This window comes from Lytechinus pictus, chromosome 8 (genome assembly GCF_037042905.1).
Source record: "Lytechinus pictus isolate F3 Inbred chromosome 8, Lp3.0, whole genome shotgun sequence".
In the NCBI taxonomy this organism is placed as follows: domain Eukaryota; kingdom Metazoa; phylum Echinodermata; class Echinoidea; order Temnopleuroida; family Toxopneustidae; genus Lytechinus; species Lytechinus pictus.
Window position 1 is genome coordinate 34,327,571 of NC_087252.1, and position 13,770 is coordinate 34,341,340.

Here is a 13,770-nt window from a genome sequence, read left to right on the forward strand (position 1 = left end):
TATATGTATATGAAGTAATTTAGATTTGACTATAAGGTGATGACACATTTTCTTTCTAACTTTTAAAACACCTAATATTGCAGGTGGAAAATAATCTAGCTAAATTCCCGCGTCATAGATCCGTGGGAGACAATGGAATTACTTGGTAGGGACCAGAAAAATAAAAAAAACTTTCGCCTCTTTTATCCAGCTTGCCTTTAATCGACTGAATTTACTTGAGATGCAACATTATCTAAAGGAGCCTGCGAACTTGATACATCATTACAGTCAATGATATGTACGAAGAGAAATATTAATGACATAATTATAGCAGAAAGGTGCATGAAGTTTGAAAAAAAATGTTTCACTAAGACTATGTAAGCCTGCATCTCAATTTGTAGCCTCATGTCATGCCCCGGGGGCCACTTCCATTGACGGGTGAATACCATGCGCGACCATGGGGTCTCGAAAAGCACCCTAAACAAGTATTGGCGTGTGGAACCCTACCCTTAACAAGTATTGGAAACAAAACGATAGGCCTACCCTTGACAAGTATTCCTGAATTGAACCCCTAAACAAGTACAGCAATATTTTATTTATGTCACGGACGTCGGTCGTCGATTTTACCTTTACCTACATCATTGGGTATACGGCCCAGCCTCCCACACCTCGCGCAAATCGGACTCTATAGTGCTGACGGCCGGGACAAAAAGTACATCCTTTATAACACATTATAGGTTTTTTTATACTCTCGCAAATTTGACCCTAAACACATACCTTTCCTAGCGAAATAGATACCCTTTTTTCATTATTTTATTGTTTTGACACCCTTATTACGTTACATACGTAACGTGCCTTATTTTGAAAAAGACATCCTTTTTACGTGTTTTTTGGTCGCGCATGGTATCCACTCGTCAATGTAAGTGCCCCCCCCCCCCCCCGGGTGTCACGCATGTGTGAATTATCCTAACGGGTAATGATATCCCTCTCATTGATAATCAAAAGATTGAGATTTAACCCCGTCTGAAAGCAACCTCTATAATGTCAATCAGATATGTATGTTTTTACATACATCGATTTACTTCGATTATGCTTTTGAAGTCAGTTTGGATTGTGTAACTGAAGCAATACTTACTGATTGTATGCACATTATATGGTGAGTTGGTGTGATGATCGCCTTCTCTTACAACAGAGATGATGACATCACCGATTAGAAAGAATGGATCTGGAATGCAGTATGCCTCATTGGTATCTACTACAGTGGCGTTAACTTCTTGGATGATGTCATCGTTATACGTAAAGACGCAGGTCATAATCTCTAGCACCCAACACGGCCCGTAGAGGTAAATACGTTCACCTCCCATCATCCCCGAGTGAGTTGGTGCGATGGCTAAATCTAGGAGTTTACAAATAAATCGTTTTTCGTGCTTAGTCTAGAAAAAAAAAAGAATTGTCAGGTGACCGGCATTGAGGCTATTACTTGCCGGTCTTGACCTTGTCCTCTGGTCGAGTAATGATTGTGTAGGCCTACAATGACTAAAGGTTTTTTAACCGGCCTTGACTCCATACCTGTCCTGAATGTCTATCTCTAAGTACATAGTATTTCACGTGCGCTTGCCGTGTCTGTGATAGAGTTAATAATAATAATAATAGTAATAATAGCTGGATTTATAAAGCGCTTTTTGCCTGAGGATACAAAGCGCTGCTATTATTACCCCGGCTTTAGCTCGAGCTACCATCACCGGCGATCAGTGCATTCAAGGAAATAATCCTGCCGGGTACCCATTCACCTCACCTGGGTCGAGTGCATTACAGTGTGGGTAAGTTAACCCATTAACTTGTGTCATTCCCAAAGACTTTGTATGTGAATGCCTTCCTGAAGGCCATCTATGTTTAAGTGGGAAGTCTATTATTCAAGGTTGGAGTCTGAGTCATACGCAGTTTAGGCAACGGCAATGCCTTGAGTTAAACTTTATTGAAATCTAGAAGTTTGGGTGTTATGGCGAAGTTACGGAAATTTTGTTTTAAACTTTAGAACAATGTTAAAAAAAAATTATCGACTATAATAAACAACATTGACTTGCAAATAAAAGCCTACCTTTAGAAGGGTTGCATAAAGGATCGATGATCGAGGGCTGGTCAATCTTATATGCATAAACTCCATTGACCTCAACATTGCTATCAGATGGTAAAATCAGTAACGTATCCTGATCGTAGGTAAAGACTTCTGCAATATCACCGTCCGCCATTAGAAACCCTACCTGATGATGAAAAAAAAATAGGTGGATGTTCTTGAGGTGGTTAAAGTTTGTAGTTGACAAAGAGAAGCAGGGGTATATCATAATGCTCTGTCCATTATATATTCTTCTACCATGATTTGTATTTGGTTTATATAGGTATATTTTCATTACGAAAAGAATATGGAAATGATTTAAAGTCGAATCTCTCTCAAATATTCTGGGTAAATGTTGGAGTGTGTCGTGGTGTAGTGGTTCAGTCATTGACTATTAAAGCAAGGTCGATGGTTCGAATCCCACCTGGCGCTAATGTCCTTGACAAGGCACTTATCCACGTTTGTCACTTTCCACCCAGGTGTTAAATTGGTAACCGGTAGGATGTGAAAGTCAATGTTGGTATGTGTGCATCGATAAACGATTGCCTGGCTAGGATACTCCCCAGGGAGTGGAGATGGTGCACCTTATGTGTGGAACAGTGATGGATCCTATGACCGGGGTGATAATAATTACAATGTAAAGCGCTTAGAAACCAAAGAATGAAGCGCTATATAAATTATTTTTATTATTATTATCATCATCATTATTATTATTATCATTATCATTGTTCGGTTTAATACATTAAACATTTAGAATATTAGGTGTATGTTTTACCTGTCAGGCGTACTAGTAACGATAATGTGATAAACTTAAAGAGGAAGTTCACCCTGAAAAAAAGTTTGTTGTAAAAATAGCAGAAAAAAAATTGATGAATATCCGTTAAAGATCAAGAAAGTTATTAGAGTTTTAAGTTTTGGATTTGTGACGTCATATGCGAGCAGTTGCCCCATATGTAATTTAATATAAAATGCATGGATTTCATTTTTTTTTATGGTTCTTGGTGACTCAATTTTGTTTTCTTTTCATCATGTTCATGGTCGGGTGTGAAATGATATGTCCATTGATATAGAAAAAGTATAATAAAAACCATTTTCAATATTCTGAGAAAATGACGTTTCATTGATTTTTACCATTCGCTATGTAGGAATGCTGCTCGGATAATTGAAATTCTGATAACATTTTAATTCTTTGATGTTTTTCTCAAGCCTTCGGTAATATTTTTTATCATTTTTCTTCTATTTTTACAATAAACTTTTTTTCCGGGTGAACTTCCCTTTTCATTTCTTTTTCAAAAAAAAGCTAACACTCCTTAGAGGTCCACCCTGATATCAACCTGATTTTCTAAAGTAAAATTTGAAGAAAAAAAGGGGGCAAGGGCAAATGCTTTACACTAACGTCAAACAAATTCTTAACATGAAAAGCTTCATTCTAAAAGGAGCTAAATTCAGTTTTGACCAAATTGATTTTTTTTTAATGTGAATATATGTATTCTAGACATGGGAATCAAAAGCACCATATCGCATTTGAAAAAAAAAATGGGAAGACTGGTAAAGATTGATTGCAAATTTGCGTTTTATTCTAAAATGAACTAAATCCAAAACAGTTTTATTCAAAAAGGAGCTAAATCCACTACCAGGTCATTTGAAATTGGTTAATTTTACTACTTTACATAATGTTATGAATTCAAATGTTTAGGTACTTGTTGTGGTTACAAGTTCACACTATCTGTGCAAACTTGAATGAAAATAACATAATTTTACTATTGTTATGAATATTTTTTTTATTTAGCTTCTTCAACATCGAAAAGCGCCGTCCTTAGAAAATATTTTTTTTAATCTTTTTAAAATTTTCAATGGATGAACATCAGATAAGATGCAAATTGTACTTTTTAAAAAATATTCATATATTTCGTTTTCGATTTCCAATATTAAACATGTTTAAGTTGGCAAAAATGGACATCCAACTAAGGTTTATTCCAAAAGAATCTAAATCCATGAAAATAAAATTTAAAAAAAATCAAAAAAATTGATGTTGAATGATAAACTTTTAAAAACATGATTTAATTAATCTAACTTATATGATAGCATTATCATATATGTAACCTGCCACCCCAAAACCAACAATAAGTCGACCAAAATGAATATTGAGATTTTTATTGAGCTTGAAAATTCATTTCCTAAGCTTTAAAATGATATATGATATGTTCAAATTGACCAACAATAACCATTACAAGTACTTGATTAAATGCAGAAGAAATTCAGCAAGAGCTTAAAAAATAAAGGAAAAAACAAGGTGTGAAGTTTGGGATTCACTCAAGCATGAGATGTGCATACTGTGTAATCTCAGTGAAACTTACAAGCAGTCTGAAAAAGTAGTGTCCAAGAAAATCTTGTTTCTTTTCTTTTATTCATCTTCATGACTTAAATTTTCACAGAAGAAGAACAATTGCTCTGTAAAATAAGCTTCTTTTTTTGGATTGTGGAGACTAAATAACTATTTTGGCTATTGACAGAGAACCCTACCTGGCAACTCATTGATGGTTTGGGTGGTACATGTAGGTCACATATATAAAAATGAAATAGCTGTGGATTAGGGAAAGGGGATAATTAAAAAACCTTGATTTAGGCCTACAGAAAAACACCAAAAGTGGATCTAGCTCCTTTTGGAATTTATCTTTTGAAATGATTTCAATGTCTTGTACATCCAGTGGTTATACCTTGCTTTAATATACGTATTTTCAATTATGCTAAAACCGTGTGTTTTAGGGCACTTACGATTGCGATGCCTAATTTGGAAGAACCGTAGAGGCCAGTGTTGGGGTCTCCATTCATCAGTGTACCAACAACCCAGTTGATGGAATCGTAAAGAAGAAGAACAAAAGAATCATGGCCGTCATGAACAAGGACCACTTGAAAGGTATTTCTCTATAGAATGAGATTACGAGAGAAATATAATACGGTAGGGATTAATTTCTCGTCTAAACGATCTACCGGTATATAAGGATTAAAATGCTAGGACCTTATCACACGTGAATCATTGTAATGATTATTGTAATTCGTCTTTAGAATCATCGGACCTTTCACACGCTCACTCGAAAACTGTGATTTGAATTCGAATTCCCGAGCGAAGGCGGTATGTGTCCTTGGTGACTTGTCAATCAAAGCACTGCATCGCAAATGCAAACTACGATGAGTGCATAATAAATGTATTATCTACGGAAGTGCTAAAAAGGTCACGTAAGCTCCACCTCAAAAATATATTTTGGAGGTCAAGCCTTTTACACGCAAAATCCGTAACGTATTTTGAGTGAAACGTAACTGGAATTCACCTCCGGAGTAGAATCTGAATTCGTGATTCTAATCATGTTCCAATTTGGTTTCACACGTGCTAAAAATCCGTCATTATAGCCTTATTTTTCACTGGAATCATTCAAATTACGATATTTTTTTTTACCTTGTGAAAGGGCGGCTAGCTAGTGGGAATTCACTTTTAAACGAGGATTAGTTATATTGTAGGCAGTGTTAATGGCTCATAAATCCTACGTGGTTTCTGTTACTGCATGTGTGTGAAATTGTAGGACATTTCTTCCATATTTTTTTGCGATTTTTTCCCTAGAGGTAAAAGACAGGTCTGGTGCCTAGAAGCCCTGAAGCTATATAGGCGTTAACCCTATCTAGGCCGGGGGGCTCGGAGGCCCCATCCCCCTCAACGATTCGCGCAATATTTTCGCCCCGCGATTTTTTTTGACCGCGCCACTCGCTGACTTCTTACTTACAAATCTTGCCCAACTTTTGAGACAAATTTTGCGTCACCCGGGTACGTGATTTTGAAATTACGCAACATCATGTAAGTGCATGTCAGGCCAAAAATTGCTCAAAAACGTGATTTTGTGTACAAAGTCAATGCAAATATATTTATTTTATGCGCTTTATGATCTCATAAGAGTCCCCAAAAATTTCTTTTAAAAACAATGAAAATAAGGTAAAAAACAAAGAAATACATAGGAAATTAAAAAAAAAACAATATTATACATAGGAAAATGATTTGATATCGCAATTTTGTTCATATACACTTGCTAAGAACACCACAAAGAGTTTTTATACCAACAATTAAAAAATTTGGAGCTTTATTTAGGGAGTTAGAGGAAAAAGTATGATTTCGCATACTAATTATGCATAAATTAGCATAATAATAATAATAAAAATATGTTCATTTATATAGCGCTCTTGCACCTAATAATCACCTAATATTCGCATGAAATAAATTACTATACAATTTTGTAGATTATGTCCCAGACAACCCGCGTGCCAATTTTCGGCGCGATCGCGTTGTCGACGGCCGAGATCTCAAGGGGGGCCTTGGAGCCCCCCCCCCCCCCCCGGCCGTATGAACTTCCAAAATACCCCGGTCTCGATACACAGTAAGAACGCTGTTTAAGATTTTATACAACGCTGTTTACTATATGAACCTTACAGTATTTGTTTAACCGTTTAAACAATCTTGTGTAATTTATTGACAATTAGATATTGAAAATTAAACTTTGTTGCTTAAGATTTAAACAGTTGTTTAAACTGTTTAAAAGACACATCGCTTTCATTATTTATGCGGACGGCTGGTTCGTAGGTGTGTATGTCCATGCTGCTATAGTTAGGCAGTTTTCGCAACTAATATGCTGACGATTTCTGGTACGTAGAGAATATATTGTCAAAAGCCCTTCATGTCAAAGTTTTGTCAAAAATCGGTGAATCACAACAGCAGTGTTGTTCGTAGACAAACGACATATTTGCAATTTTTCATCATGACATCAGCTCCGAATCTTAGAATGATCAGCTGGTTTGATTGTTTAATTGAAATCTTACTTAACATTATACCAGTACCAGTGGTGAATTGGAAGGGGCCCAAGACACTTGACCGACTTCTTTTTCAAACAAAATAATTCAAGATTTTAAAAATAATTTAATGATAAAATGATTTTAAAGATAAGTTTAAAGTAAAGGAAACTCTTACAGGGTCCTGGTCACCATGTTGGTTGTAGAACGAGACTTGATCCCACGTGACTACAAGAACGACTCGAGCTCTAAAATTGACATTGCTCCGGAAGTACTTGCGGACATCATCTGTTGCTTTATCGAGTGTTGGTTGGCTTGTTGTTACACGGTAATATATATTCCCGCCATCGCCTGTAATATCCACGTCGGACCAAAATGCAAATATAGCGTCCGGGTCCTCTACCGTGCCATCACCGTCCTAGGGGTATAACACAAAAGGATACAAGTAATATTTACGATCAACTTTTTGTACAAACATGTAGTTTGCAATAGACACATTTAAAGGAAAATCTATTTATAAACCAAACATAAAAGAAAAGGAATTCATTAAAATTACTGATATGTTAGATGAATTTGGACGCCCACTACGCTGGAGGGAAGCGAAAGAAAAGGGGTTAAAGTTTACTGAGTATTTTGAATTGTTAGATTGCTATAAAATAATGCCAGGAAAATGGAAAGTTTTCTTTTTACAACAAAACTACCATCATCTTGTAAAAGAACCTGGGGATTTCCCTTCTCTTTTCTGTGAATCTGCATTTAGACAAATTAAGAATATATCGACTAAGCAATTTTATCGCACTTTTTAAAATATTAATAACTCCGAAACCTCCAAGGTGTTTACTCGTTTTAATCAACTTTACAATAACGATAGGCAACAGACTTCCAAATTGTTCACTCTTCCATTACGAATCACTATTGACACCAGATTTCGAATCACACACTGTAAAATTTTAAATAGCTTAATACCTACAAATGAATGGCTCATAAAAATAGGAAAGAAAACCAATGCATTATGCTATTTTTGCAATGCGACACCCGAGACATTAGATCATTTGTTTTTTGCATGCCCTAAAATAGCATCCTTTGGAATGCGTTGCGTATGAGAGTGACTGATTTTAATCCTAATTATTTCCTTTCACGAGATACTATTTTATTTGCATTACTAGAACCATTAAGTCAATCCACCTTAGCATTTAATTTTCTAATTTTACTTGGTAAACAATTCATTTTGCGATGTAAATACCAAGAGACTCTCCCTAGTTTGAAACAATTTAATTATTATCTTAAAGTTACGAGGAAATTATTGTGAAAAAGAAAAACAAACTCAATAAACACAATGTAAAATGGCAAAACATAAATTTTTTTTTTCAATTGCATGAATTTTAACCACTGTAGATTAGTATTCTGTGTTAATCGTCTTTTTGTGAGTTTGTTTTATCTTCTGTTAATGTTGTAGTGGTGTTTTTTATGTCATACTTTCGGTCATGTTAATACATTAAAATGTCATATTTTGGGGGTTGCGCTGTACCCCGGCGATGCCGCCAGGACGACAGTGAATCGACGGGTATTACCGTACCCCTTTTCTTTTTCGGTTAATGGATCGTCCTGTCGGCAGGACTAGGGTACAAGTTACTTGTAAATTATTCTGAGTACACAATTTATTTAGGATATGTTGTATGTACTTATACACAGTTTGTATCAATGTTCTGTTTGATTGAAGTGCAACGATATGTTTTGTATACTTTGGTTGTTTTTGTGACGAATAAAAACTGCAAAGATAAAAAAAATAGACTATACAATTACGCTTAATTGTAAAATTTATTTAATCTTGGGTATTGTGAAAAAGTTCGATAGTTTAGATTGTTTTCAATTCCACAATTATATCATTCTTTTCGAGACAACGCCAAACTCCACCACAAAATCAACCGGGCAATTCAAATTCTCATCCCAAATGTTGGATACATGAGAAATGATGGCTTTTGTTGACCTTGCAAACATTATTATTACCATCATGGAAGCAAAGCCAAAACTTAGCCAGACTTCGCATTTCATTTGTATCACAATGCTATGATGTATTCAATAACGTGAAATATTTGATAAAAAGTACTTACTGCATCGTAATATAGCGGTAGATTTCTAGATCTAGACTCGCTCGACTCTACGAAAATAGCATCGTCAAACGAAATGACTCCATTATCACTTATCTGAATAGATATGATAAAATATTAAAGAGAGTTAGTAAGGTTATCACAGCGAAAACGAATAAATTCAAATTTTACGATATACAATTATGTGTATAAAGGACATGTAACTGTTGTAACTTTGTCATAATGGCAATCATAGGCGGATCCAGGGGGCGAGGGGCCCGCCCCCTCCCCCTCTCTATTGGCGGAGCAAAAAAAGGGGGGGAAGGAAAGAAAGGAAAAAAGGGCAAAAAAAGAGGGAAAAGAGAGGAGACAAAAGAAGAGGAGGAAGACGAGTGAATAAAATAAGATAAGAGGAAGACTTGGAAAATAAAAAGAATCTTTCATGTCATTATAGCTATAAAAAAAATTCGCTCGCACTTCGCGCTCGCATTGACTGTTAGATGATTTTCATATCTTGTTCAATATGGAGCTTAAATATCAAGTTTGGAAGTCAATATACAAACCATATTTCACCTCGGAAATCGAACTTTCATTATTTTGTGTGATTTACAAATTTGTTTTAAAAAGTGCTCTGTAAAAATGTCAGTTTTATGGTATGAATATTAACATTTCTGCTCGCGCTGCGCGCTCGCAAATTTTGATTATCAGGTACCTATTATTTTCGTGTATTCCATAAAGTTTTCAAAATACCCTTTTCCGGGGGCCGTTTCATAAAACTGGTCGTAAGTTAAGAACGACTGGTGATCCTTTCTTGTGGTAAATGGTATAATAAATTGGCGATGGTTTAGCGCGTAAGAAAGTATCACCAGTCGTTCTTAAAGTCGCTCTTAACTTACGAACAGCTTTATGAAACGGCCCCCAGGTCTGATTCTCAAAACGTATCAGCTAGCGCTACACGCTCGCATTATGATTGGTGAGTTGGGTGTATATCCCCCCCCCCCCCAATATTTCAAGTGGGGGGATGGCCTGTATTATCATGCCCCCAATAAGTTAGAGTAGACAAATTATAATATTGATGATGAAAAAATGAAAAGTTTGATCATGATGATTATAGTGATGATTAGTATGCCATCAATCAGTTTGTTTCCCTCGCAATTTGTGTACATTCTTTTCCAGGACTTTTAAACAGATGGGTGGAGGTTCAAGATAAAAAAGAATGAAATGTTTATGTGTATGATATTTTTTAACACATGACATAAAAGGACCCCGACGAAAAACAACTTTTGTTGATAAGGTGTTCCATCCCACCATTGGTGAATAAATGAATTTTAATAAATCAATTAATTCAAAAGTGTGGAAAAATAAACGAGAGTAAAAGGATGGCAAGATAAACGGGGAAAACCTCATGGACGTAAATCCCAGAGGGGTAGATCTTGAAAAAGTACAAATAACTTTTCTCAGATTTACCCCTCCCCACATCCAAGTGCATGATGTTTGTCCCATTTAATCTTCAACGTTGAATATCACTTCATTTTTGTTATGTAAAATAAGTAAATCGCCACGCATCGCTGTCATAAAAAGTAATTGTAACCAAATTCCAATGCGCGAAATTAACAAGCTACCAAGAATTTCTCTTTGCTCATATCTAACAAAACGTGCTGGTCCGAATCTGCATTTTATCATCATGCATTAAGAAGAAAAAAGATATTGCCAGTCGGGTTAGATTTAAGAGAGAAGTTGTATACATCATGCTCAATAAACAGATCACTTTGTACATGGTCCAGACAATTTTTTTCATTTTTTCTTTCGTATGAGTTTAGAATAGGCTTACTTGTAACACAAATTGAATTTTCAAAAAAATTATATAAGAACAGTACACTGCAACAATGAAGAAATTTCCAAGAACACCATGCATATCAACCACTCCCAAATGTCCTAACCTGTGATTTTAGTGGGGGTAATGTTGAAAGATCCCCATCCACAAGAACATTTGTGTCAATCACCCCCCCCCCCCCAACCAAGAATGCCGATTGACACCCATGGTCTTAATATTGATTATACAACAAATTACTTAAAATCCCCTTTTCCTGACAGTTTATCATAAATTTTAGCTCGTGATTTGCGCTCGCATTAATGGTTAAAATGTATTAACTGATGTATCCTATTTATAATTACAAAGTGCTTGAAATGTCCAGTTTTCAGGCCATAATATCATCAGATTTCGCGCCCTCATTATAGGCATTAGTGAATAAGATATTAATTCAATAATAAAATTGTCCCTTTTGTTTCATCTCGCGCTTAGCAAGAGGAATAGAAAGATGGTCATCATTTTCATATGCATGTCCTAATTAAGGATCTCCCGGTCCTATGTTAAGACTCAAAGTAAGAATAATGAAAAATATCAGCTCTTTATTAAGTGCGATCCACATCCACCTCACAATTTTCCTACAAAGTGCTTAAAATATAGAGCTGAAATTGACTCTTCTTTTCAGATCGGAATATCAAATAGTTTAAGCTCGCGCTTCGCGCTCGCTTTGATTTTGATGATGAAAGATGTATTTAGAATGCCTAGATTCTAGGTCTAAATATGAAGCACGCGCGCGCATATTTATTCAGATACTCAACTTGTTCTCTATTTAAATCATTATCCAGTTTCAGATTACAATATCAAAAAATTTCTGCTCGCGCTTTGTGCTCGCATTATTCAGGGGCGGATCCAGCTTTCGCCAATAGGGGGGGGGGGGCAAGATATATTTTCATCAACATTTTTCAACATTAATCTGATTTTTTTTTTTTTTTTTTTTCAGGGGGTAGTCCTAACTAAAGACTGAAGTTTTACGTGAAAAGGGACTCAATTAGGACTGTTTTTTAGTGATTAATGAAGAGGATGCAAGTATCACCAATTAAATAATGAGAGTGCGAAGCGCGAGCTCAACATTTTTGATATTCCGACCTGAAAACTGGACAGTCCAAGCGCGTTTTTATTCAAGTAGAGAACAAGCTGTGTGTCTCAAACAATTAAATGCGAGCGCGAAGCACGAGCTTAATTTTTTGATATACTGACATGATAAAGGAGCAATTTGACAAATTTTGGTAAGAATTTCCAAAGAGGATAGGTAACTCACAAATCAAAAAATGCGAGCGCGCAGCACGAGGTGAAAATTTTGATATATATAAACAATTAGTGTAAATCAAACAAAATAATGAAAGCTTGATGTGTGAGCTAAAATATTGTGTGCAAATTGATTTCAGAACTGGATATATAAGTGCTATTTAATCCTCTTGAATCGGATTCATTACACAGGCAATGCGAGCGCGAAGCGCGAGCGAAAATTTTTATATAAAGTCTATTTTCCAATTCTTCCCCTCACCTTTTTCTTGTTTCCTTTCGGTGTCGGGCCGGCCGTAACGAGGCTGTAAATTACACATCATGTGTATGATACCTCTTTCTTACTTTTCTTCCTGTTTTTCATAGTTTCTATCAAGTTAAAGAGTACACTTTTTTCTGCAGGTTGTAAAAAAATAGGGGGGCGGGGCCGGCTCGGCCCCCCCCCCCCCCTGGATCCGCGCCTGATTATTAATGTATAGGAAGATCCCCTATTACTCATTCTTTTCATAATTTACAAAACATGAATAGAGTGTCCCGTTTTTAGGTCTAAATCTCGATTTTTTTTCCCGCTCGCGCTTCGCGCTCGCATCAATTGATTAGTTATACCTATCATGTTCACCATTAGCGTACCTACAGGGGGGGCAGACTGCCCCCCTAACTAATCACAATGATAATAATAATACTCAATATTTATAACGCGCTTTTCCCAATTTCAGTTAACATATTTATACAAACAAAAATCAGAATGGCATGAAGGCAGTTGCGTAGAACAACATAATTATGCAAGGGACGTATCTCTGCCCCCCCCCCCCCCGACAAGTCAAAACTGTTCCCCTGACGAGCCAAAAGTGGGCCCCTCCTTTGAACTTGAAGACCTTTTTTTTTTTTGCTTGTCAATTTTATTTTGGTGCGAAATGTCCTTTATTTGCGGTTGAAGACCTTTTTTTTTTGCTTGTCAAATTTTTTTACGGACGAATTTGCCCCCCTTTGGAAAATCCTAGGTACGCCACTGCTGTTCACGATTACAAAAAATTGATTAAAATTGTACATTCTTCATGTAGAAATGACAAAATATTTCAGCGCGCTCGCATTATTTGATTGTTATTATATGTTACGTCTTCATGGCTAGGTGCAAGCAGTCCTTAACAGGAACCTTTTCGCTCAGTTCAAAACGTATATCAAACTTTTCTTCTCGCGCTCTACACTTGCATTAATGTAAGGAAGATCCCCAATTAATCATCCTTTTCATTATTTACAAAACTTGAATAGAGTGTCTCGTTCAGTAGGTCTAAATCTCGAATTTTTCCGCTCGCGCTCGCATCAATTGTTTAGTTATATACCTATCTGTTTAAATTACAAAAAGTGCTTAGAATTTTCATTCCTGTCAAAATGTTAAAAAGTTTCAGCATTATTTGTTTTTCATAATATGTAATGTCTTCATGGCTAACAGCAAGCAGTCTTTAACAGGTACCTTTTCCATCAGTTCATTTCTGCTCGCGCTTCACGTTCGTAGTAATTATTCATTTGCATACACATCTTTTTTAGGATAGCAAACATTGCCCAAAATGATCAAACTTTTAAGAAAAACTACATAATATTTCCACAAAAAAAATAGCTCGAGCATCGCGCTCGCATTATATAAATTAGGATTA

General features: G+C 35.9%; 1 protein-coding gene across 1 annotated transcript in view; it reads right to left on the bottom strand.

Moving 5' to 3' along the window:
- The window catches only part of LOC129266489 (sushi domain-containing protein 2-like), a 51,538-nt gene that overhangs the window by 19,857 nt on the left and 17,911 nt on the right, over positions 1 to 13,770 (bottom strand). The window contains exons 3-7 of the mRNA XM_064104230.1: positions 9,034 to 9,126; positions 7,101 to 7,340; positions 4,868 to 5,017; positions 2,078 to 2,240; positions 1,115 to 1,375 (exon numbers count right to left, since the gene is read on the bottom strand). Of these exons, the coding sequence (XP_063960300.1) occupies positions 1,115 to 1,375; positions 2,078 to 2,240; positions 4,868 to 5,017; positions 7,101 to 7,340; positions 9,034 to 9,126 (907 nt within the window). The remainder of the gene's footprint in view (positions 1 to 1,114; positions 1,376 to 2,077; positions 2,241 to 4,867; positions 5,018 to 7,100; positions 7,341 to 9,033; positions 9,127 to 13,770) is intronic.